At 36.7% G+C, this 18,557-nt stretch overlaps 1 protein-coding gene and 1 long non-coding RNA gene across 4 annotated transcripts; one reads left to right on the top strand and one right to left on the bottom strand.

Moving 5' to 3' along the window:
- Positions 1 to 250: 250 nt before the first annotated feature.
- AP-1-2beta (adaptor protein complex 1/2, beta subunit) lies at positions 251 to 17,370 on the top strand. 3 transcript variants are annotated; one of them, XM_090114802.1, is made up of 18 exons: positions 251 to 306; positions 501 to 662; positions 1,039 to 1,209; positions 2,371 to 2,568; positions 2,742 to 2,859; positions 5,357 to 5,547; positions 5,964 to 6,146; positions 6,705 to 6,887; positions 7,210 to 7,404; positions 7,627 to 7,719; positions 7,828 to 7,949; positions 8,894 to 9,084; positions 9,462 to 9,550; positions 9,835 to 9,963; positions 10,949 to 11,078; positions 11,610 to 11,727; positions 14,926 to 15,052; positions 16,790 to 17,370. In XM_090114802.1, exons 2-18 carry the CDS (start codon positions 555 to 557, stop codon positions 17,189 to 17,191), a joined length of 2,748 nt encoding a protein of 915 aa, XP_089970928.1. In that variant the 5' UTR covers positions 251 to 306; positions 501 to 554; the 3' UTR covers positions 17,192 to 17,370. The 3 variants fall into 3 exon arrangements, with proteins under 3 accessions (XP_089970928.1, XP_089970926.1, XP_089970927.1); XM_090114800.1 differs by having other exon boundaries at positions 9,817 to 9,963; XM_090114801.1 differs by having other exon boundaries at positions 289 to 408; positions 9,817 to 9,963.
- On the bottom strand, positions 2,941 to 5,222 carry LOC149899036 (uncharacterized). The gene is made up of 3 exons (XR_016458004.1): positions 4,651 to 5,222; positions 4,463 to 4,524; positions 2,941 to 4,388 (listed from the first exon to the last, which is right to left on the bottom strand). It is a non-coding gene; the product is annotated as an uncharacterized LOC149899036 (long non-coding RNA).
- Positions 17,371 to 18,557: the final 1,187 nt, after the last annotated feature.

The raw sequence follows: 18,557 nt of genomic DNA, 5'->3' as shown, positions 1-18,557 counted from the left end.
CCATATTTCTATTTCTCATTCCAAGCTCATTTCATTATTAAGTCTATGGCACTTTCAGATCCTCAGAGCAATAAACCTACCTCTGAGTTCAGATCCAAAATATTTCTAAACGTAATGTTATTGTCATACGTCATAGATGTAGATGTCATTGTCATGTCATCAAGACGTTAGACGAGTGTCGAATGTCTAATGTCTTAATCAAAGAATATACTACTCACCTTCGGTCTTAATTGTCTTATGTCGATTGTCGCAGCCATAGGATAGGATTGTCGACAGTCGTCGAATTGTACGCCCCTTTCATAGTTGGTGAGATTCAATTAAAATATTAATCGCTAACGAATTTATTTATTTAATTTACTGCTACTTAATTACACTATTAATTTCAGTTGTAGTTACATTGTACCCTAGGTAATTACATGAAAGTGTAAACTTAGTGACTATAATAAGTAATAGAAACCATAACTTGACACATAGCTGATGCTATTGATTTTTCTTTTTAGGGTGTTAAATAGAAAATTTACTTAATAAAACTGTAAAATCAAGAGTTTATCAAAATGACTGATTCAAAGTACTTTACGACGACAAAAAAGGGAGAAATATTTGAATTGAAGTCAGAACTAAACAGTGACAAAAAAGAAAAGAAGAAGGAGGCTGTTAAAAAGGTAGGTAGAAATGTAACTTTAGTATCGCCTTTTTGAAATTCAGTATAGCAACCTAACACCTCTAAACAATATGTGAGACATTGTGAGAAACTAATTCATTATTTCACATTTATAGATCATGATTCACTCTAGAAAAATTTGCCAAACTATTTACAAAAAAAAAAACTATGTTAGAAATGCCATATTATGCCAGCTTTTTATGTAACTGGGTGTATTCTTATTAACTTAAATTATTCATTTTCTTATAAGCTTTTTTAATTTATTTCAATAACTGCATTTAGATTGTTTCATTTATTGTTTTAAAAAGTTAACAGGGACAATACTAAATTTGTGAATAATAGTTCTTTTCATATTTTTTATTTGATTGTTATTTCAGGTGATAGCATCCATGACAGTTGGAAAGGATGTCTCTGCACTATTCCCAGACGTTGTCAACTGCATGCAGACCGACAACCTTGAACTCAAGAAGTTGGTCTACTTGTACCTTATGAATTACGCCAAGTCACAACCTGATATGGCCATTATGGCTGTTAATACATTTGTTAAGGTATGTTTCTGTTATTTATTAATGCTATTATTTTATATTTGTTTCATAAACAACTAAAATGTTACACCAAAATCAAGTTTTATTGCTTTTCATCAATTTTAATTTGCGAATATCATAACAAAATAGGTGACAACTCTGAAAGAAAGGACAATTTATAATCATTATTCAGCTTGATGACAAACCTCCATAAGTATTGCTTAAATATTTATGTCAACAAATTCTTTATGTGTATATTGTTTGATAACCCAATATGGTAGGACTTAATGAAATTGTTAATGACAAGTAAAATAGATTAGCTATCTATGTGAGTGACTTGTCTTTTTTATCGTTTTAATGTCTACTGTACCATATTATGATGGGTGGAAGGATCTACCAACATACCAGCTTGTTAAGGTAAACATATGATCCAAAGAAATCAACTCATCATTATTGTAGATTTACACATTATTAAGAACACTAGAGAGATTAAGCACTCAAAGGGTACAAGTATTAAAAAATAGACATTCTCATGCCTTCTGATTCAACATGCATGATTAGGTGACTAGAATTTTGCATGATTTTACACTTAACTTAGTGATCATCAAGCACAGATGTGTAAATCTACATCAATAAGTATATATTGGAAATATATCAATGCTGAATTTTAAAATGTAATTACTGTAAATACAAAAACTCATGCCTCATCATATTATTCTGAGATAGAAGCACATTGGCTATGGTTACTGTCATATTGTATTGTATGGTAGAAAGTTGCCGAATGTCTGAGAATAAATCACATTTAAGGAACCCTTATCACACATATAATTCTTTTAAAGCTACTTATGCTAATATATATAACCCTCTCTCTATAACAGACTACAACTTTAAGCATAATAAATAGGCATATGTGGTTTTATTATTGCTATTCTAATAAATGATCTTATACAAACCTGGAGAATTAATATTATAATTATGCTATATATTATGTAGTTAGTTAAATTTTATACATTGCACAGATTATAACTAGATACATTAAATTATATTCTGTATTATTCAGTAACAACCTTTTTAATGGTGAATTTCTACCATACTTGCTTATAGTCAAATTGCTTCAGTATTATTGATGTGTTGCTTTGTTCCTTCTCTCCAATACGAAATGCAAACGCCAATGAACATATTCAGGATTGTGAAGACTCGAACCCACTGATACGAGCGCTCGCGGTGCGCACAATGGGTTGCATTCGCGTGGACAAGATCACGGAGTACCTCTGTGAGCCTCTGCGCAAATGTCTCAAGGACGAAGACCCGTATGTGAGGAAAACGGCCGCTGTGTGCGTCGCTAAGTTGTATGATATCTCACCCAGCATGGTTGAAGATCAGGTAATATTATAAATCACTCTTAGTTAGTCTTGTACTTTATTTTAGTAGTGAATGCTATATTTAATAACGGATTATTAATAGATTCTAATAAGCTTGTGATTTCTAATATAATCCTGTTTTATAATAACATTGATATGACTTATATAATGTGTACTATGATTTAATACTTTCAGGGCTTCTTAGACCAATTAAAAGATCTGTTGAGCGATTCAAACCCAATGGTAGTGGCTAATGCCGTGGCAGCACTTTCAGAAATCAATGAAGCTAGCGTTTCTGGACATCCATTAGTTGGTATGAAATGATCTTTTGATAACTTGCTTGGTAAAAAATACTATGTATTACACTTAAATAATCTTTCCATGCATGATCCCTTAAGACGATACACAAAAAAAAATCTACTGCTTGGCGGGCGGAGTCTAATAGCTCGCTATCGCGAACGCGGGTGTGCGCGAAGTCATTCTTGCAAACTCGCCGCGCTGCCGCTGGCCGACTCGGGACAAACATGTATGGAGTCGTCATACAGTTATAATATTCTTATACATATATTTAATTGTTGATTTATTGGTTTTATTTTCTTGCTTATAAACAAATAATCTTCTTTTTAACAACTACTTAGACATTATTAATAATTATTATTATTTCGTAATGTTTACTTTATTACAAAATAATACAGGTTATAAATAATCTTTAAAATAACAAAAAATATTGTTACTCTGAAAAAATGAAATGGTACTCAATAACGCGGACTACTGAATGGATTTAGATAGAATTTGATGCTGACGTAGATATTACGTCATGCCCAGAAATGAAAGGTAATATTTCTGAAAGAAGTTATAAACCCTAATTCTTCTCAGTCAAAGTCAAGAGTGGAAGATATCACTAATACAGTAAAACTGATGCGAAACTTTGGATGTTAATTTGTATATTTTTTTGTTAGTTGTTACTTAATCACGTCAAGACTACATTACCAATTTTGATAAAATATAGCTAATTGCCTGGATTTACACATAGGATACTTTTTATCCGAACTGAACACTTCTGTGGGATAAGACAGGATTCACGATATAATCTAATTCCACTCGGGCAAAGCCGCGGTCGGAATGATATTTTTTTAAATAAAAAAATTGTTTAAAAAAAACACAAAATATATTGACGCATGTATTTATTTTTTGCACTCTATTATAATTGTAATTATTCATTACAAATAATCAAAATAAAATAGCCAGAACAAAGTTAGGCCCTGGTAGGGTAGGTAGGCAGGTACAGCAATGTGAGACGAACACTGGCTTATTTATACCAATAATAATGTATTATAAACATTAAATTAAGTTTACTTTCTAACAACAAAAATACATAATATTAGCTAATGTGAAAGCGAATCAACCAATCATCCCACAAAAATGAAATGTGCACACAAATATTCATCCAAATCGGTTCATGTCATTAGGAGGAGTGACTGCAGCGCCATCTTCCGGGCCCAATTGTGTTTCCAGATCACCCAGGAACTCAATTTAATATACTTACACAAAATTTTTCGAAATGAAAACTCACATTACTATGTAAATATGAATATAAACCTGTTTTATTACTAAGCAATTTCCCGCACAGGTGTAGTAAGTATAAATGAAATAAATATCAACATCAAATTCTTTATACAACATACTTATCTACCACCTTCTAAGAAATGTAATTCTTGAAATTATTTCGTATTTTTTTTAAATATAATACTACTCCAATGAGCTCCTGTTCCATATTATGTCCACCATACTTCCACTAAGTTCACCATGATTTTTTATTTCTTTGCACTTTGTTGCTTTTTGCTAAAAATGGAATCATGCGATAAAACCAGTAGAGCTTTGATAACATACATTTTTGACTGAATAAAGGTACTTACGAAGGAGTGGATTCACATTGTGAACAATCAGTGGGTTTATTTTCCTTCTGGATTCCGGATTTCTGAACAGATTATTTACGCTATAAATGAAAAAATCTTACACATTCGTTATGTACTTAAAACAGGGGTACATATCAAACATCGTCTATAATACAATTATCATCAAATTTAAAATAAAACCAACTTACTTCATTAATTTGTTCCAATTGTAAGCATTCTTTTTCCTCCAACCTTTATGTTTCTTCTTCTTATTTTCTTTATTGTCCCCATTTGTCTCATTTTGTCTTATCGTGTTGTCACCCTTTTTTACGATTGCGCGAGCGACACAAGTTCCCCGTGTGACGGCCGTAGCGGGAATGACTCGTGCAGCGATCGGGGTAGGAAGGTACAGGGCGGCTCTCGCTATATTGGCTGGTCGCGCGCTAATTTCAAGTATTTCTTGTTTATTTCAAAACCATCGCATATTTCAAAATTCTAACACGGTAGACGTATAGGTTGTATATTTTATAGTTAATATCCAAAAAGTCGTAACTTTACGTTTGTTATTTTGAAGATGCCAGAGATTAAAAAAAAATAACAATGATAACTTTGTATTTTTTTTCTATCGAGAAAATATCATGGAATCATGTTTCTAAAACGGTAGACGTATTGTGTTACTATTGAACTTTCTTGTCAAGAATTTTCATCACGACAACTTTAATAATATAAAAATTACGAAGGTTTGAAAAGGGCCGTAAATGTTAGAAAAATTAATTCATCACCTTAAGTCCTATTCTGATATCTAAAAAATTTGTATGTACGTTAATTGATCGGCCCAAACCTTGGGATACTATAATTACAAATACCATGGCGCGATTTATATAGAGATTTATATAATCCAATCGTTTCTTGCAGAAATGAATGCACCAACAATAAACAAGCTACTAACAGCTCTAAACGAGTGCACAGAGTGGGGGCAGGTGTTCATTTTGGATGCATTGTCCAACTACTGCCCGAGGGATTCGCGGGAAGCGCACTCTATATGCGAGAGGATCACGCCGAGACTGGCGCACGCTAATGCGGCTGTTGTTTTGTCTGCGGTTAAGGTATGTTGGAATTTTTTATTAAAAATTTGGTAGTAAATAATAAAGAAAACAGGTGTGAATGTTAGATGGTATACACTTTGCTATTTTATGTAATTTTGGTGTAAATATAATAATAAATGTAAAGATGTAAAATTGCAGTGATATTTTCACATTTAAGGTCTTAAATATCATTTAAGATTAGAGACCTAGAAACTGGTTTACTAAATAACTATCTATCTGCATTAAGGAGTATGAGATTTATGGCTGGTTTCATAGTTTCTGCATAACATGGTTCTGTTTAGCTTTAAGATATAAAAAGCATGATGTATCCATCTGCTTTTTTCTCTCTTATAACTGTTTGTAAAGCATGTATCAAGTAGCCTAATTAACAAAATTTAAGTATAGTAAATGTAATAAAAACATTATCCAAATACCAGGTGCTCATGAAGCTAATGGAGATGCTAGCGGAAGAAGCAGAAGCAGTAAGCACGTTATCGCGCAAGCTCGCCCCTCCACTCGTGACGTTGCTGAGCGCGGAGCCCGAGGTGCAGTACGTGGCGTTGAGGAACATCAACCTCGTGGTGCAGAAGCGACCGGACATATTGAAACATGAGATGAAGGTATATAAATACATTCCATAAATGCTTACCAATTTTTTAGCTTCTATCGCGGGCCTTGAGCGCGGGGACCGAATCGAGAAATTCCGTAACGAAAAAACCTCACGCTCCCCACTCCGACGGGCTCGGAGGTGTGGCTTGAAGGCTATGCAATAGCTTTACCGCGGCAGTCCCCAAGTGCCATACGTCTTTTTTTTTCTCGTTGATTAAAGTATACATGGGAACCTTAATGATAGAATATACAAAGCAAGATACTGTATAATTAAATATTTATTGTGACTATCAATACACTTACATAAATAAATTGATAACACAAAACATAAAATGCACAATATTTCTAATAGCTAATTTGCAAAACTTTGTAAAAAAATCTGTCTATTATAAAAAAATAAATAAAATTAGGAATGCACACTTTAATAAGGCATTTTGAAATGACAATTGAAATCATTATTAATAACAATTTCAATCTGTTTGAAAAGCTTTTTTGCAGAAAAAATACTATAAACTCTTTTTAAAAGCACAAAAGCTATTCCGTCATCTAGCAATTAAAAATATTTCCAGGTGTTCTTCGTGAAATACAACGACCCCATCTACGTAAAATTGGAGAAACTAGACATTATGATTCGTCTAGCGTCTCAAGCGAACATTGCGCAAGTACTCGGTGAGCTCAAAGAGTATGCTACCGAGGTAGATGTGGACTTTGTGAGGAAAGCTGTGAGAGCGATTGGCAGATGTGCTATTAAGGTTAGTGGAAAATGGACTTTAATGTTGAGTGATATGGTTTATTTTTCATTGACTCGGGTGTATTTTTTCTGTAGTTTTTAAATAATATATTATCAGCTTTTTAGTAAATTTTAATACTCATTATAGTTTCGATTGTAAATTATTATGACGTTTCATTATTTTGTACACCTTTTAAATCTTACAGGAGACTTTATTGACTTCTTTTATCTTTTATATTCCTTAAAACTGTATATACTGAATTCCCAAATTTAATTTATCGAAACAAGACATCTTTATTCATACAAAACATTAGTTCATATTGTTCATAACCAAATTATTCTAGGTGGAACCATCAGCCGAGCGTTGTGTCTCAACCTTGCTCGAGCTGATCCAAACAAAAGTAAACTATGTGGTTCAAGAAGCCATAGTTGTGATCAAGGACATCTTCCGCAAGTATCCCAACAAGTACGAGAGCATCATCAGTACGCTCTGCGAGAATTTGGATACCCTGGACGAGCCAGAAGCTAGGGCTTCTATGGTAATTATCACTAAGAATTCTATAAGATGAAAGCAAGAATTTTAAAGAGGGATTCTTCCTTTAAAATGTTAACAATATTTAAAATCAAATGGTATGTACATGAATATGGAAATCTTTTACCTTCCATAATATATGACTATTCATCCCTTTTGACCTGTACCATACACTTAAATGTTTCAATGTGCGAAGAATTAACTTAATATTTATATTTTTCTTTTGTAGGTATGGATTGTGGGCGAGTACGCGGAGCGTATCGACAACGCGGACGAGTTGCTTGATTCGTTCCTCGAAGGATTCCATGATGAAAATGCTCAGGTATATATTTTAAAATAGGTTCTGATGTTAAAAATGAATTTTATATTCTCTAGTATAATGACTAACAATTACAGTATTTAACATTATTTCAAATATTAAACACTCCAGGTGCAACTGCAATTGCTTACAGCGGTGGTGAAGTTGTTCCTCAAGCGACCAGCTGATACGCAAGAGTTGGTACAGCACGTACTTAGCTTGGCTACACAGGATTCAGATAACCCTGATCTCAGGTGAATGTTATTTAATAACTAAAAAATTTGCATATTTTCATTAAAAAATCTACCAGACCTGTTTTGAATTAATCGTGATTTTTAATTGGCTTGATTCCAAGGTATTGATGATAAGATGCTATTCATAATGTGGGAAACCTTGAGATGAATAAAATCTTGACTTAAATGTATTATTATGGAGACATTTTTTTGGCGGCACTTTCTGCCTGGCATACAAAACTGATGGTTAGGGAGCCAGGTGCAAATTTGGTTAACTATTTCCTCTCAAGAGATAATTCGTCAGACGCATGAGAGTATAGTATTATAAAGCCTCGTGAACGTCAGCTGGCGCTCGGTTGGGGGGGTGCCTCCCACGCACATAGGAAAAAAAATACATTCATTCATTCATTTCCTCTCAGCTAAAAATTTGTCAAATTGTAGCTAACCCAATATCTCAACGAAAAAAAATAGTCAGCTGGTTACAACATGGTGTATTATACGTCAGCTGGTGTCTCGAACATGAAAGTTAAATTTAAAGAAAAATTTATTTTCCGTTATTTCCTCTCAAACAAAAATTTACCTGATGATAGCTTATATGTAACTGTGGATAAATATATATGTCAGCTGGCTGTATCTTGGTGGAAAAACCGTCAGCTGATACGGGAGGCTACAACCGCTCTTCCCCCCAACCGAGCTCCAGCTGACGTTCACGAGGCTTCATAATACTATACTTTGATGCATTTTACTAATTACCGCTTGAGAGGAACTTGGTCATAAAATCTGCTGCTGGCTCCCGGACCATGAGTGTTTTACCAATTTTTCGAAATATATAGCCAGTAGTTAAATGTCATCAACCTAGCTGAAATTTTTTCCTAATTTTTCCACCAATTTGGCAATAGTTCCCAGTGCCCGTAAAGATACAAAATATATGTATTTACAAAGCAAAATATCACTAACACCCTCAGGGACCGCGGTTTCATCTACTGGCGCCTTCTATCCACGGACCCCGCGGCCGCTAAGGAAGTGGTACTAGCGGACAAGCCTCTGATCTCCGAAGAGACAGATCTGTTAGAGCCCACGCTGCTCGATGAGCTCATCTGCCACATCAGTTCCTTGGCTTCGGTGTATCATAAGCCGCCCACTGCGTTTGTTGAAGGTAAGGGCCAATTTTTTTTTCCAAAAATTTCTGAACGGCTTATTCTGTTTTGCTTGGTAGGATTTGTAAAAAATTGGTTGTTTGTAAAGTAGGTTTACGATCGAGATGTTTACGTGATAACATAATGCAGTGGCAGCGCTCGAGATGAGACGGGAGATTGGTCCGTCTCTCTCTCGTTATACCTGCGATCGCGCTCGTGAGGTTTTGGTGTGACACAAGTTTCTGAACATGTCACCCGACTAAAACGATTTTAAAAACGTTATCACGTTAAAAATTACATTAATAGAAAATTTCCAGAGATGATCCTGATGCTAATTTCTTAACTAATAGATTAAATGGGTGTAATATAGTAATATACATTATATGTTTGTCTGTAGGTCGTGGCGCTGGAGTTCGCAAGTCGTTGCCGGCTCGCGGAGTTGGCTCTGAAGATTCACAGCCACAACCCACAGTTATTCCTAACCAGGTGAGATATTTTATGAACTTTTTTCTTTCATTTCATTTGAAGATGTTATCATCAAGTAATTTTAAAATTATTGCATTTTAAAATGCTTGCTGTGTTTATTTATCGCATTTTGAAATGCTTACGAAAATTGCTTTTCTGCTTTCTTTTTGCCGCCATTATTGGATTGTTTTTTTTATATGAATTATAAGCTGAAAAATGAAATTTCACACACATTGGTGGCGAAAGAAATTAATCACACATGAAATTCGTGTACGCCCGTTGCAAAGGCGCTTGTACATACGCAGGAGTCGTTGATTGGGGACCTGCTGTCTATGGACATTGGATCTAGTGCGAGTGGAAGTTCTGCTGCTGCACCAGCGCCTGCTGCTCCTGCGTCTAACTTGGACCTGCTAGCTGGTGGTTTGGATGTGCTGGTGAGTTTATTTTTATTTACTTAAGTATGCAAATCACTACATAGTATAAAACAAAGTCGCTTTCTCTGTCCCTATGTCCATTTGTATGCTTAAATCTTTAAAACTACGCAACGGATTTTGATGCGGTTTTTTTTAATAGATAGAGTGATTCAAGAGGAAGGGTGTAGTATATAATTTATTCGGTTATAGACAAAGCGGGCGAAGCCGCGGGCGGTAAGCTAGTAAATAATAAAAATTAAAGAAAATATTGTGAAGCCAGCGGCAAATTGAGTATTGTTTTATAGTTGAAGTATTAGTTATTTGCGAAAGTATTTTCGGGATAAAAATTAATATAGAGAACGAGTGTTGCGTAGTACTGTCAAATTAACTGTGTTTAAGAAGAGTCTCTCATTAATAACACAACTATCCGAAATAATTTTTTGACTTCAAAATAAACAAATCTTTTATGTATACGACGACAATTAATTTTCAAATCACAACTCTGCGCCAAGTTCTTACCATGCCATTGATTCATAACATATATTATGCCTGGAAGAGACCCTCTGTGCTAGTCTAGTTATAAGTTTTAGTTTTAAGTAATAATATAAATATGTATACCAGCATAGTAGTGTAATAAATAAAAAAAAGACGTGTGGCACTCGGGGACTGCCGCGGTAAAGCTATTGCATGCTATGCCTTCAAGCCACACGTCCGCCCGTCGGAGTGGGGAGCGTGAGGTTTTTGAAGTGAAATTTCTTTATCGGGATTAGACAAAAATTTAGTGTAACATTTTTGCGTTACGCCGTACGCGTGACATTTTTGCGTTACGCCATACTCGTGACATTTTTAAGGCCATAAAGAAGTTTCACTTCTTAAGTGTGTACCTACTCTAGTACACGCATACATTTTTTTCGTTACGGAATTTCTCGATTCGGTCCCCACGCTCAAGGCCCGCGATAGAAGCTATGCAATAGCTTAATAAATTATATTATGCTATGAACTGCAGCTAGGTGGCGGTTCACCGGCAACAACAGGGGGCAGTGCGACCGGCTTACTAGGAGATATCTTCGGCGTGACCGCGCCCGCCAGCTTCGTGCCGCCCAAACAGTGCTGGCTGCCCGCTGATAAGGGGAAAGGTTATTAATATTAATTTATATTAGGTTTAGGTTAGGTTTAGGTTTTATTATTAGGTTATTATAATTAATATTAAGTACCATTTCAAATTGTATATTTATTTATGTAAACGAATTTTACTGTGTCCTAATAAGAAGTTTATTGTAACTTATAACAAATGTACTGACCAGTTGAAGTTATATCTTCAAACATACAGACTTTAATGTGCCTTATAAGTTATAACAAAGGACCAGTTGAAATTATTTAAGTAAACAGATCTTATATAGATTTTACTGTGCTTAGTAATACATATTTCAACTTCTGTAACTGAAATTTAAACGATTGAAACATTATTCAGTGGCCAAACTGACTGTACACTTAACTTTGCTATGAATTAACTTTGTTATTTTTAGTCAGATTCCGTCCTCCATTGGAATAAAAATCTGCGACGATTACACTCATTCTAAAACTTGTTTGTTAGACACTCGTGTTTTTTTTTTTTAATAGAATAAAACTTCATACATCATAAAACTATTATTTATCAAAATTTGCAGGCCTCGAGATCTGGGGTACATTCAGCCGACAAAACGGTCAGCCCAGAATGGAGATGACGTTCACTAACAAGGCCATGCAACCCATGACCGGGTTCGCGATACAACTCAACAAAAACAGGTATGTACCTGCTACAAAAAATAACTTGTAAAAGTAATGAAAATACTTTGTATTTTCATGTTTTAGTTTTAAAAAGAAACAGGTGTATTTCATTTAATGGCACACCTTATTCATATCCATATATTAAACTTAATGTAGGCTCAAGAATGCTACCTTGCGGTACTCCGTAAAATATGTCATATTCATATTAATCATGTCATGTCATATTAATCTTCTCAATTTACCACTTATATGCATAGTTTGTATTCTGTTACATTTATATATTTTAAATCAAATGTGTGGATACGTTTTTGAAGTTACTTGTTCCAACTTTGCCAACATAATTAGGATTGATAGTGTCAATGACTGTTTGAAGTTCGTGTGCGTTACCCAGGCAAAATGTTTTGCTTTAGAGAGATGAGACTTAAACAAATAATTAGTGTATCATGAGGAGCAATTTGTTTACTAATAGCAAAATTTGTTTGAATTGTAGTTTTTAAGTTATTTAAGAAAAACAAATTTTGCTGGAGTAACGTTTGAAACGTTACCCAGGCAAAATCGTCTTTCAAAAATTAGTTTCAGCACGGAACCAAATACATGAATAGATAGCTTTTGTTGCGTAGTAAATGTTTATAAATAGCAAAATTTGTGTGTGGTATAGTTCTTTAGTTATTTAAGATTTTGCTGCGGTAACGTTTTGGGATTTCCCAGATCTCGAAAACGGCTCAACGCAGAAGTTTGAAAAAAATACCAATAAAAGACCTCAATTTGTTTAAATTTGTTTAATCATTAGTTTTTGATTTGGTTGACGTAAACCAATGTAATTAAATGGTTTCAAAAATCAGAAGAAACGGGTTTGCAAGTAAACCAATACACTTATAACCAAATAAACAGCTGTAAAAAATACCCGTGGTTCGACGCTTGTTTACATCAGAAATATTAGATTTCATACTTTACACATTAAGAAGATAAAAACAAATTTGATTTATTTTAGACTGGTCGTACTTTAGCGATCAAATACGCAGTTCCCATAACATTAAGAAACATGGCATACTTTAAACAAATTAAAATGATTCCTGAAAATTCCTTCCTGTTAATTGCAGCTTTGAATTACGGCTCTAATGAAAGTTATCTCAAAAACAAGATTATGTCAGCAATTCTCTAATGAGCCGACCAAATTGAAAAGGTCACATAAAAGCGACCGCACCATACATAAGCGCAACCATCTGAAATGAACAGGATAATATAGATGTTTTGTTAGTACAGTTGAATACAAAAGTTTTCTGGTCAGGTTAGTTAAAATAATAAAATGGTTAAGATTCATTATTTTTATTTAAAAAATCAGTCTCATACAAATTATATGTATTGCTTTGCCTTAGCATCAACATTTTTGAGTTTTGTTACGTGTTACTTAGAGTGAATATTTTAACATTACATGTGACTGCCACAGGTGGATAACCCGTGAATGAACCCAATCATTGTCAAAGCGTCGTAACCTTCTTTTAACTTAATGTTGAAATATCCACTCTAAGTAACACGACATAAAGCTCATATTTCAATACCACAGTGTGACTTGAGTTGGAATTGAGTCGGCGTTGTGTGTGTAATGTGCAAAGCACATTTAATGTTTTTTTTTACAAAATATGTATTATCGGCTTGCCTATATTTCTTGCCCTTATGAGGGACGGTTTCGAGCATATTCTATAAAAAATGTATATAATCACAAAACTTTTAAATGAGAAAACAACAATATAATACAATAAATTATACACTATGATATTACACTTTTATTAACTAGTAAAAATTGTGTAATATGGTACTGCACTTAAAAAATATTAAAAAATCGGCTTCACGAATAACGTTTTTCTACTTAACTGTACAAAACATCGGTTACCAAGCTGCTAATTTGCGAAGATTACCCGTACGTACGGTGCAGTCGCTTTTACGTGACCTTTTCAATTTGGTCGGCTTATTAGAGAATTGCTGACATATTCTTGTTTTTGAGATAACTTTCATTAGAGCCGTAATTCAAGGCTGAAATTAACAGGAAAGAATTTTCATGAATCATTTTAATTTGTTTAAAGTATGCCATGTTTCTTAATGTTATGGGAACTGCGTATTCGATCGCTAAAGTACGACCAGTCTAAAATAAATCAAATTTGTTTTTATCTTCTTAACGTGTAAAGTATGAAATCTAAAATGTCTGCTGTAAACAAGCGTCGAACCACGGGTATTTTTTACAGCTGTTTATTTGGTTATAAGTGTATTGGTTTACATGTAAACCCGCTTCTTCTGATTTTTGAAACCATTTAATTACATTGGTTTACGTCAACCAAATCAAAAACTAATGATTAAACAAATTTAAACAAATTAAGGTCTTTTATTGGTATTTTTTTCAAACTTCTGCGTTGAGCCGTTTTCGAGATCTGGGAAATCCCAAAACGTTACCGCAGCAAAATCTTAAATAACTAAAGAACTATACCACACACAAATTTTGCTATTTATAAACATTTACTACTCAACAAAAGCTATCTATTCATGTATTTGGTTCCGTGCTGAAACTAATTTTTGAAAGACGATTTTGCCTGGGTAACGTTTCAAACGTTACTCCAGCAAAATTTGTTTTTCTTAAATAACTTAAAAACTACAATTCAAACAAATTTTGCTATTAGTAAACAAATTGCTCCTCATGATACACTAATTATTTGTTTAAGTCTCATCTCTCTAAAGCAAAACATTTTGCCTGGGTAACGCACACTTGAAGTTCTTGTAGTAGTTAGCCACTTTTAGTTCTGTTAAATTGTACTTTATAGAAAAAGTGACTTTTAAAAAGTAACCGTCAAGTTATTTGCCATTTCTTTGAAAAGACTGCGAATTGCGTTCCAAAAAATGATCAAATGATTGAATGAACGCGTGTTTTGAATGAACTGATGATCGAATGAATGCGTGTCTTGATAGAACTGATGATCGAATGAATGTGTGTCTTGATAGAATTGATTATCGAATGAATGCGTGTTTTGAAAGAACGAATGATCGAATGAATGCGTGTCTTGATAGAACTGATGATCGAATGAATGCAAGTTTTGACAGAATTGATTATCGAATGAATGCGTGTTTTGAAAGAACGAATGATCAAATGAATGCGTGTTTTGACAGAATTGATGATCGCATGAATGCGTGTTTTGAAAAGAAGTTTGAATAGAGAATACTGTGTTATAGTTTCGGCGTGTACCCGGCGGGCGCGCTGTCGGTGGGCGCGGTGGGCGCGGGCGCGCGGGCCGACGCGCCGCTGCCGCTCGCCACCGCCGGGCCCGTGCAGCGCATGGAGCCGCTCAACAACCTGCAGGTGCGTACTGCATACAGACACACACACACGCGCCGCTGCCGCTCGCCACCGCCGGGCCCGTGCAGCGCATGGAGCCGCTCAACAACCTGCAGGTGCGTACTGCATACAGACACACACACACGCGCCGCTGCCGCTCGCCACCGCCGGGCCCGTGCAGCGCATGGAGCCGCTCAACAACCTGCAGGTGCGTACTGCATACAGACACACACACACGCGCCGCTGCCGCTCGCCACCGCCGGGCCCGTGCAGCGCATGGAGCCGCTCAACAACCTGCAGGTGCGTACTGCATACAGACACACACACACGCGCCGCTGCCGCTCGCCACCGCCGGGCCCGTGCAGCGCATGGAGCCGCTCAACAACCTGCAGGTGCGTACTGCATACAGACACACACACACGCGCCGCTGCCGCTCGCCACCGCCGGGCCCGTGCAGCGCATGGAGCCGCTCAACAACCTGCAGGTGCGTACTGCATACAGACACACACACACGCGCCGCTGCCGCTCGCCACCGCCGGGCCCGTGCAGCGCATGGAGCCGCTCAACAACCTGCAGGTGCGTACTGCATACAGACACACACACACGCGCCGCTGCCGCTCGCCACCGCCGGGCCCGTGCAGCGCATGGAGCCGCTCAACAACCTGCAGGTGCGTACTGCATACAGACACACACACACGCGCCGCTGCCGCTCGCCACCGCCGGGCCCGTGCAGCGCATGGAGCCGCTCAACAACCTGCAGGTGCGTACTGCATACAGACACACACACACGCGCCGCTGCCGCTCGCCACCGCCGGGCCCGTGCAGCGCATGGAGCCGCTCAACAACCTGCAGGTGCGTACTGCATACAGACACACACACACGCGCCGCTGCCGCTCGCCACCGCCGGGCCCGTGCAGCGCATGGAGCCGCTCAACAACCTGCAGGTGCGTACTGCATACAGACACACACACACGCGCCGCTGCCGCTCGCCACCGCCGGGCCCGTGCAGCGCATGGAGCCGCTCAACAACCTGCAGGTGCGTACTGCATACAGACACACACACACGCGCCGCTGCCGCTCGCCACCGCCGGGCCCGTGCAGCGCATGGAGCCGCTCAACAACCTGCAGGTGCGTACTGCATACAGACACACACACACGCGCCGCTGCCGCTCGCCACCGCCGGGCCCGTGCAGCGCATGGAGCCGCTCAACAACCTGCAGGTGCGTGTGTAGCCGGACATTCGCACCAACATACACACACGCAAAAGCATCACACATTCACACATTCACACATACAAAGCATCATACATTTACACCAACACACACTCATACCAAGCTCAATACATCCACAAACCATACAATCACAATTCATACACACACACCACACATTCACACCAACCAAAGGAAAAATCACACATTTGTATATGTGTTATGTATACAGGATAATATCCCTCCGTTGGCGTAATAAGCTGAAAGGAACTTATAGTTTTATACGCACTGATTACGTAGAAAATACGTAAACAATAATATGACGTCAAAATTTTTTCGTTAAATGTTTTCACTTTACGTTGTCATCCCTAGCTTCGCGCAGCTGCCTTATACCGCTCCACTAATGTAGGCATTGTGTCTAAAAACATAATCTACGTGTGCGGGTCGGATACCTTGTATATTTTCACATCTACCTTACTTGTGATTTTATTACTCAGAAACTGTAAAAAAATTTACTTCGAAGAAAATTTTTCAGCTTTATTTATCCTTTCAGGTGGCGGTGAAGAACAACATAGACGTGTTCTACTTCGCGTGCCTGATCCCCGCACACATCCTGTTCACGGAGGACGGTCAGCTCGACAAGCGCGTGTTCCTCACCACGTGGAAGGAGATCCCCGCCGCCAACGAGGTGCAACACACCATCGCCAACGTCATGGGCACCGCAGACACCATCGCGCAGAAGATGAGCCTCAACAACGTCTTCACCATCGCGAAACGCAACGTCGAAGGCCAAGACATGCTCTACCAGTCGCTCAAACTGACAAACAACATCTGGGTCCTGCTGGAACTCAAACTGCAACCGGGAAACCCCGAAGCTACCCTAAGCCTCAAATCTCGTACGGTCGAAGTGGCCACTTGCATATTCCAGGCCTACGAAGCCATCCTCAAGTCGTAATCTCGTGCGCCACGTGATCTTGTTATGAAAGTATTGTTTAATATAAGTTATCTAAAAGACTAATGTGACTGTAAATTCCACTAGTTATATGGATGTTTGAGTTATAGAAAATGTATTTAAGCTCTATAATATGTTGCTATCATGGCATTGTAATAATAAATAATTATATGTTACGTGTATGCCTTGTTTTATTTATTTTAACATTCCTGTACACCTTAGAATCACACATACATATCTACAATCTGTTACATGAAGCATCCTCGGCAAGAGTAACGACCGATATTTAAAAAAATCTTTATATAATTTCAAAACGGAATTATGTTATCAGATTATATATTTCAGCTAGATTTCTATTTTGAGATTGGATAAAAAAGTATTTTCCAATCAATTGTAGTTTCCAAGACATAGTTCATACCTACCTATTTACTTAATTTTAAAACCGTAGGTACATAATAGAAAAATATTCTATCTCTAAAAACCTAATCAATAATTTAAATAAACTCACTACTTACAATTAAGTGCATGAAAACACCACTTAAGTAAAATTAATTATAGTCCGGGATACATCGCCCATTTTTGCAAGTGATTACTATCAAGCTAATTTTTCGTGAGTAGCTTTATTTTGATGAGATGCCCAATAATTTCATGTACGAAACTCTCGATTGTGGTAGCTTACAGAGGTAACAAGGATAAAAAATTTTGATTTGACGGTTCTCAAATATTTATTACGCAATTTGTAGGACAATATGTCTGTTGAATTATATAAGTATTAAATAAGTGAAAATAAAAAAATCAGCTTGTTAGTAATCATTTATGATGACTTCGTTATCGATACACATTGGAAAGGGGGACTCTTTGATCAAACCATAGATTTTGTAGGACAAATATTTTTTCGAATAATTTAGATAATTATCTTGAGATTGAACAAAAAAAAAACATTCAGTTAGTAATTAATATTTGAGAACCATCAAATCAAAATATTTTATCCTTGTTTCCTCTGGTAGCTACCACAATCGAGAGTTTCATACATGAAATTATTGGGCATCTCATCAAAATAAAGCTACTCACGAAAAATTAGCTTGATAGTAATCACTTGCAAAAATGGGCGATGTATCCCGGACTATTATACAACCACAGTAGTTTTAGTACGAGATCCTACAGCAGGATTAGTGCGTTCATAGTTTTTTTGCTAAAACCAAAATTTATGTAAGTACTTATATATTTTATAATTAGGAGAATATAATATTATATCGACTAGGTTGCCAGTCAAAATTTGTTCGCAAGCATATGTGTGGATCTACAAAATGACCTTAAGGCCTTTGAACAGTTCTGTTTAAAAAATCAACTTATACTTAATACAGACAAA

Source organism: Colias eurytheme, chromosome 21 (genome assembly GCF_061535395.1).
Source record: "Colias eurytheme isolate Ceu_HAF_F1 chromosome 21, ilColEury1 Martin Lab GWU primary, whole genome shotgun sequence".
Taxonomy (NCBI): Eukaryota; Metazoa; Arthropoda; class Insecta; order Lepidoptera; family Pieridae; genus Colias; species Colias eurytheme.
This window is presented reverse-complemented; position numbering and strand designations above follow the sequence as displayed.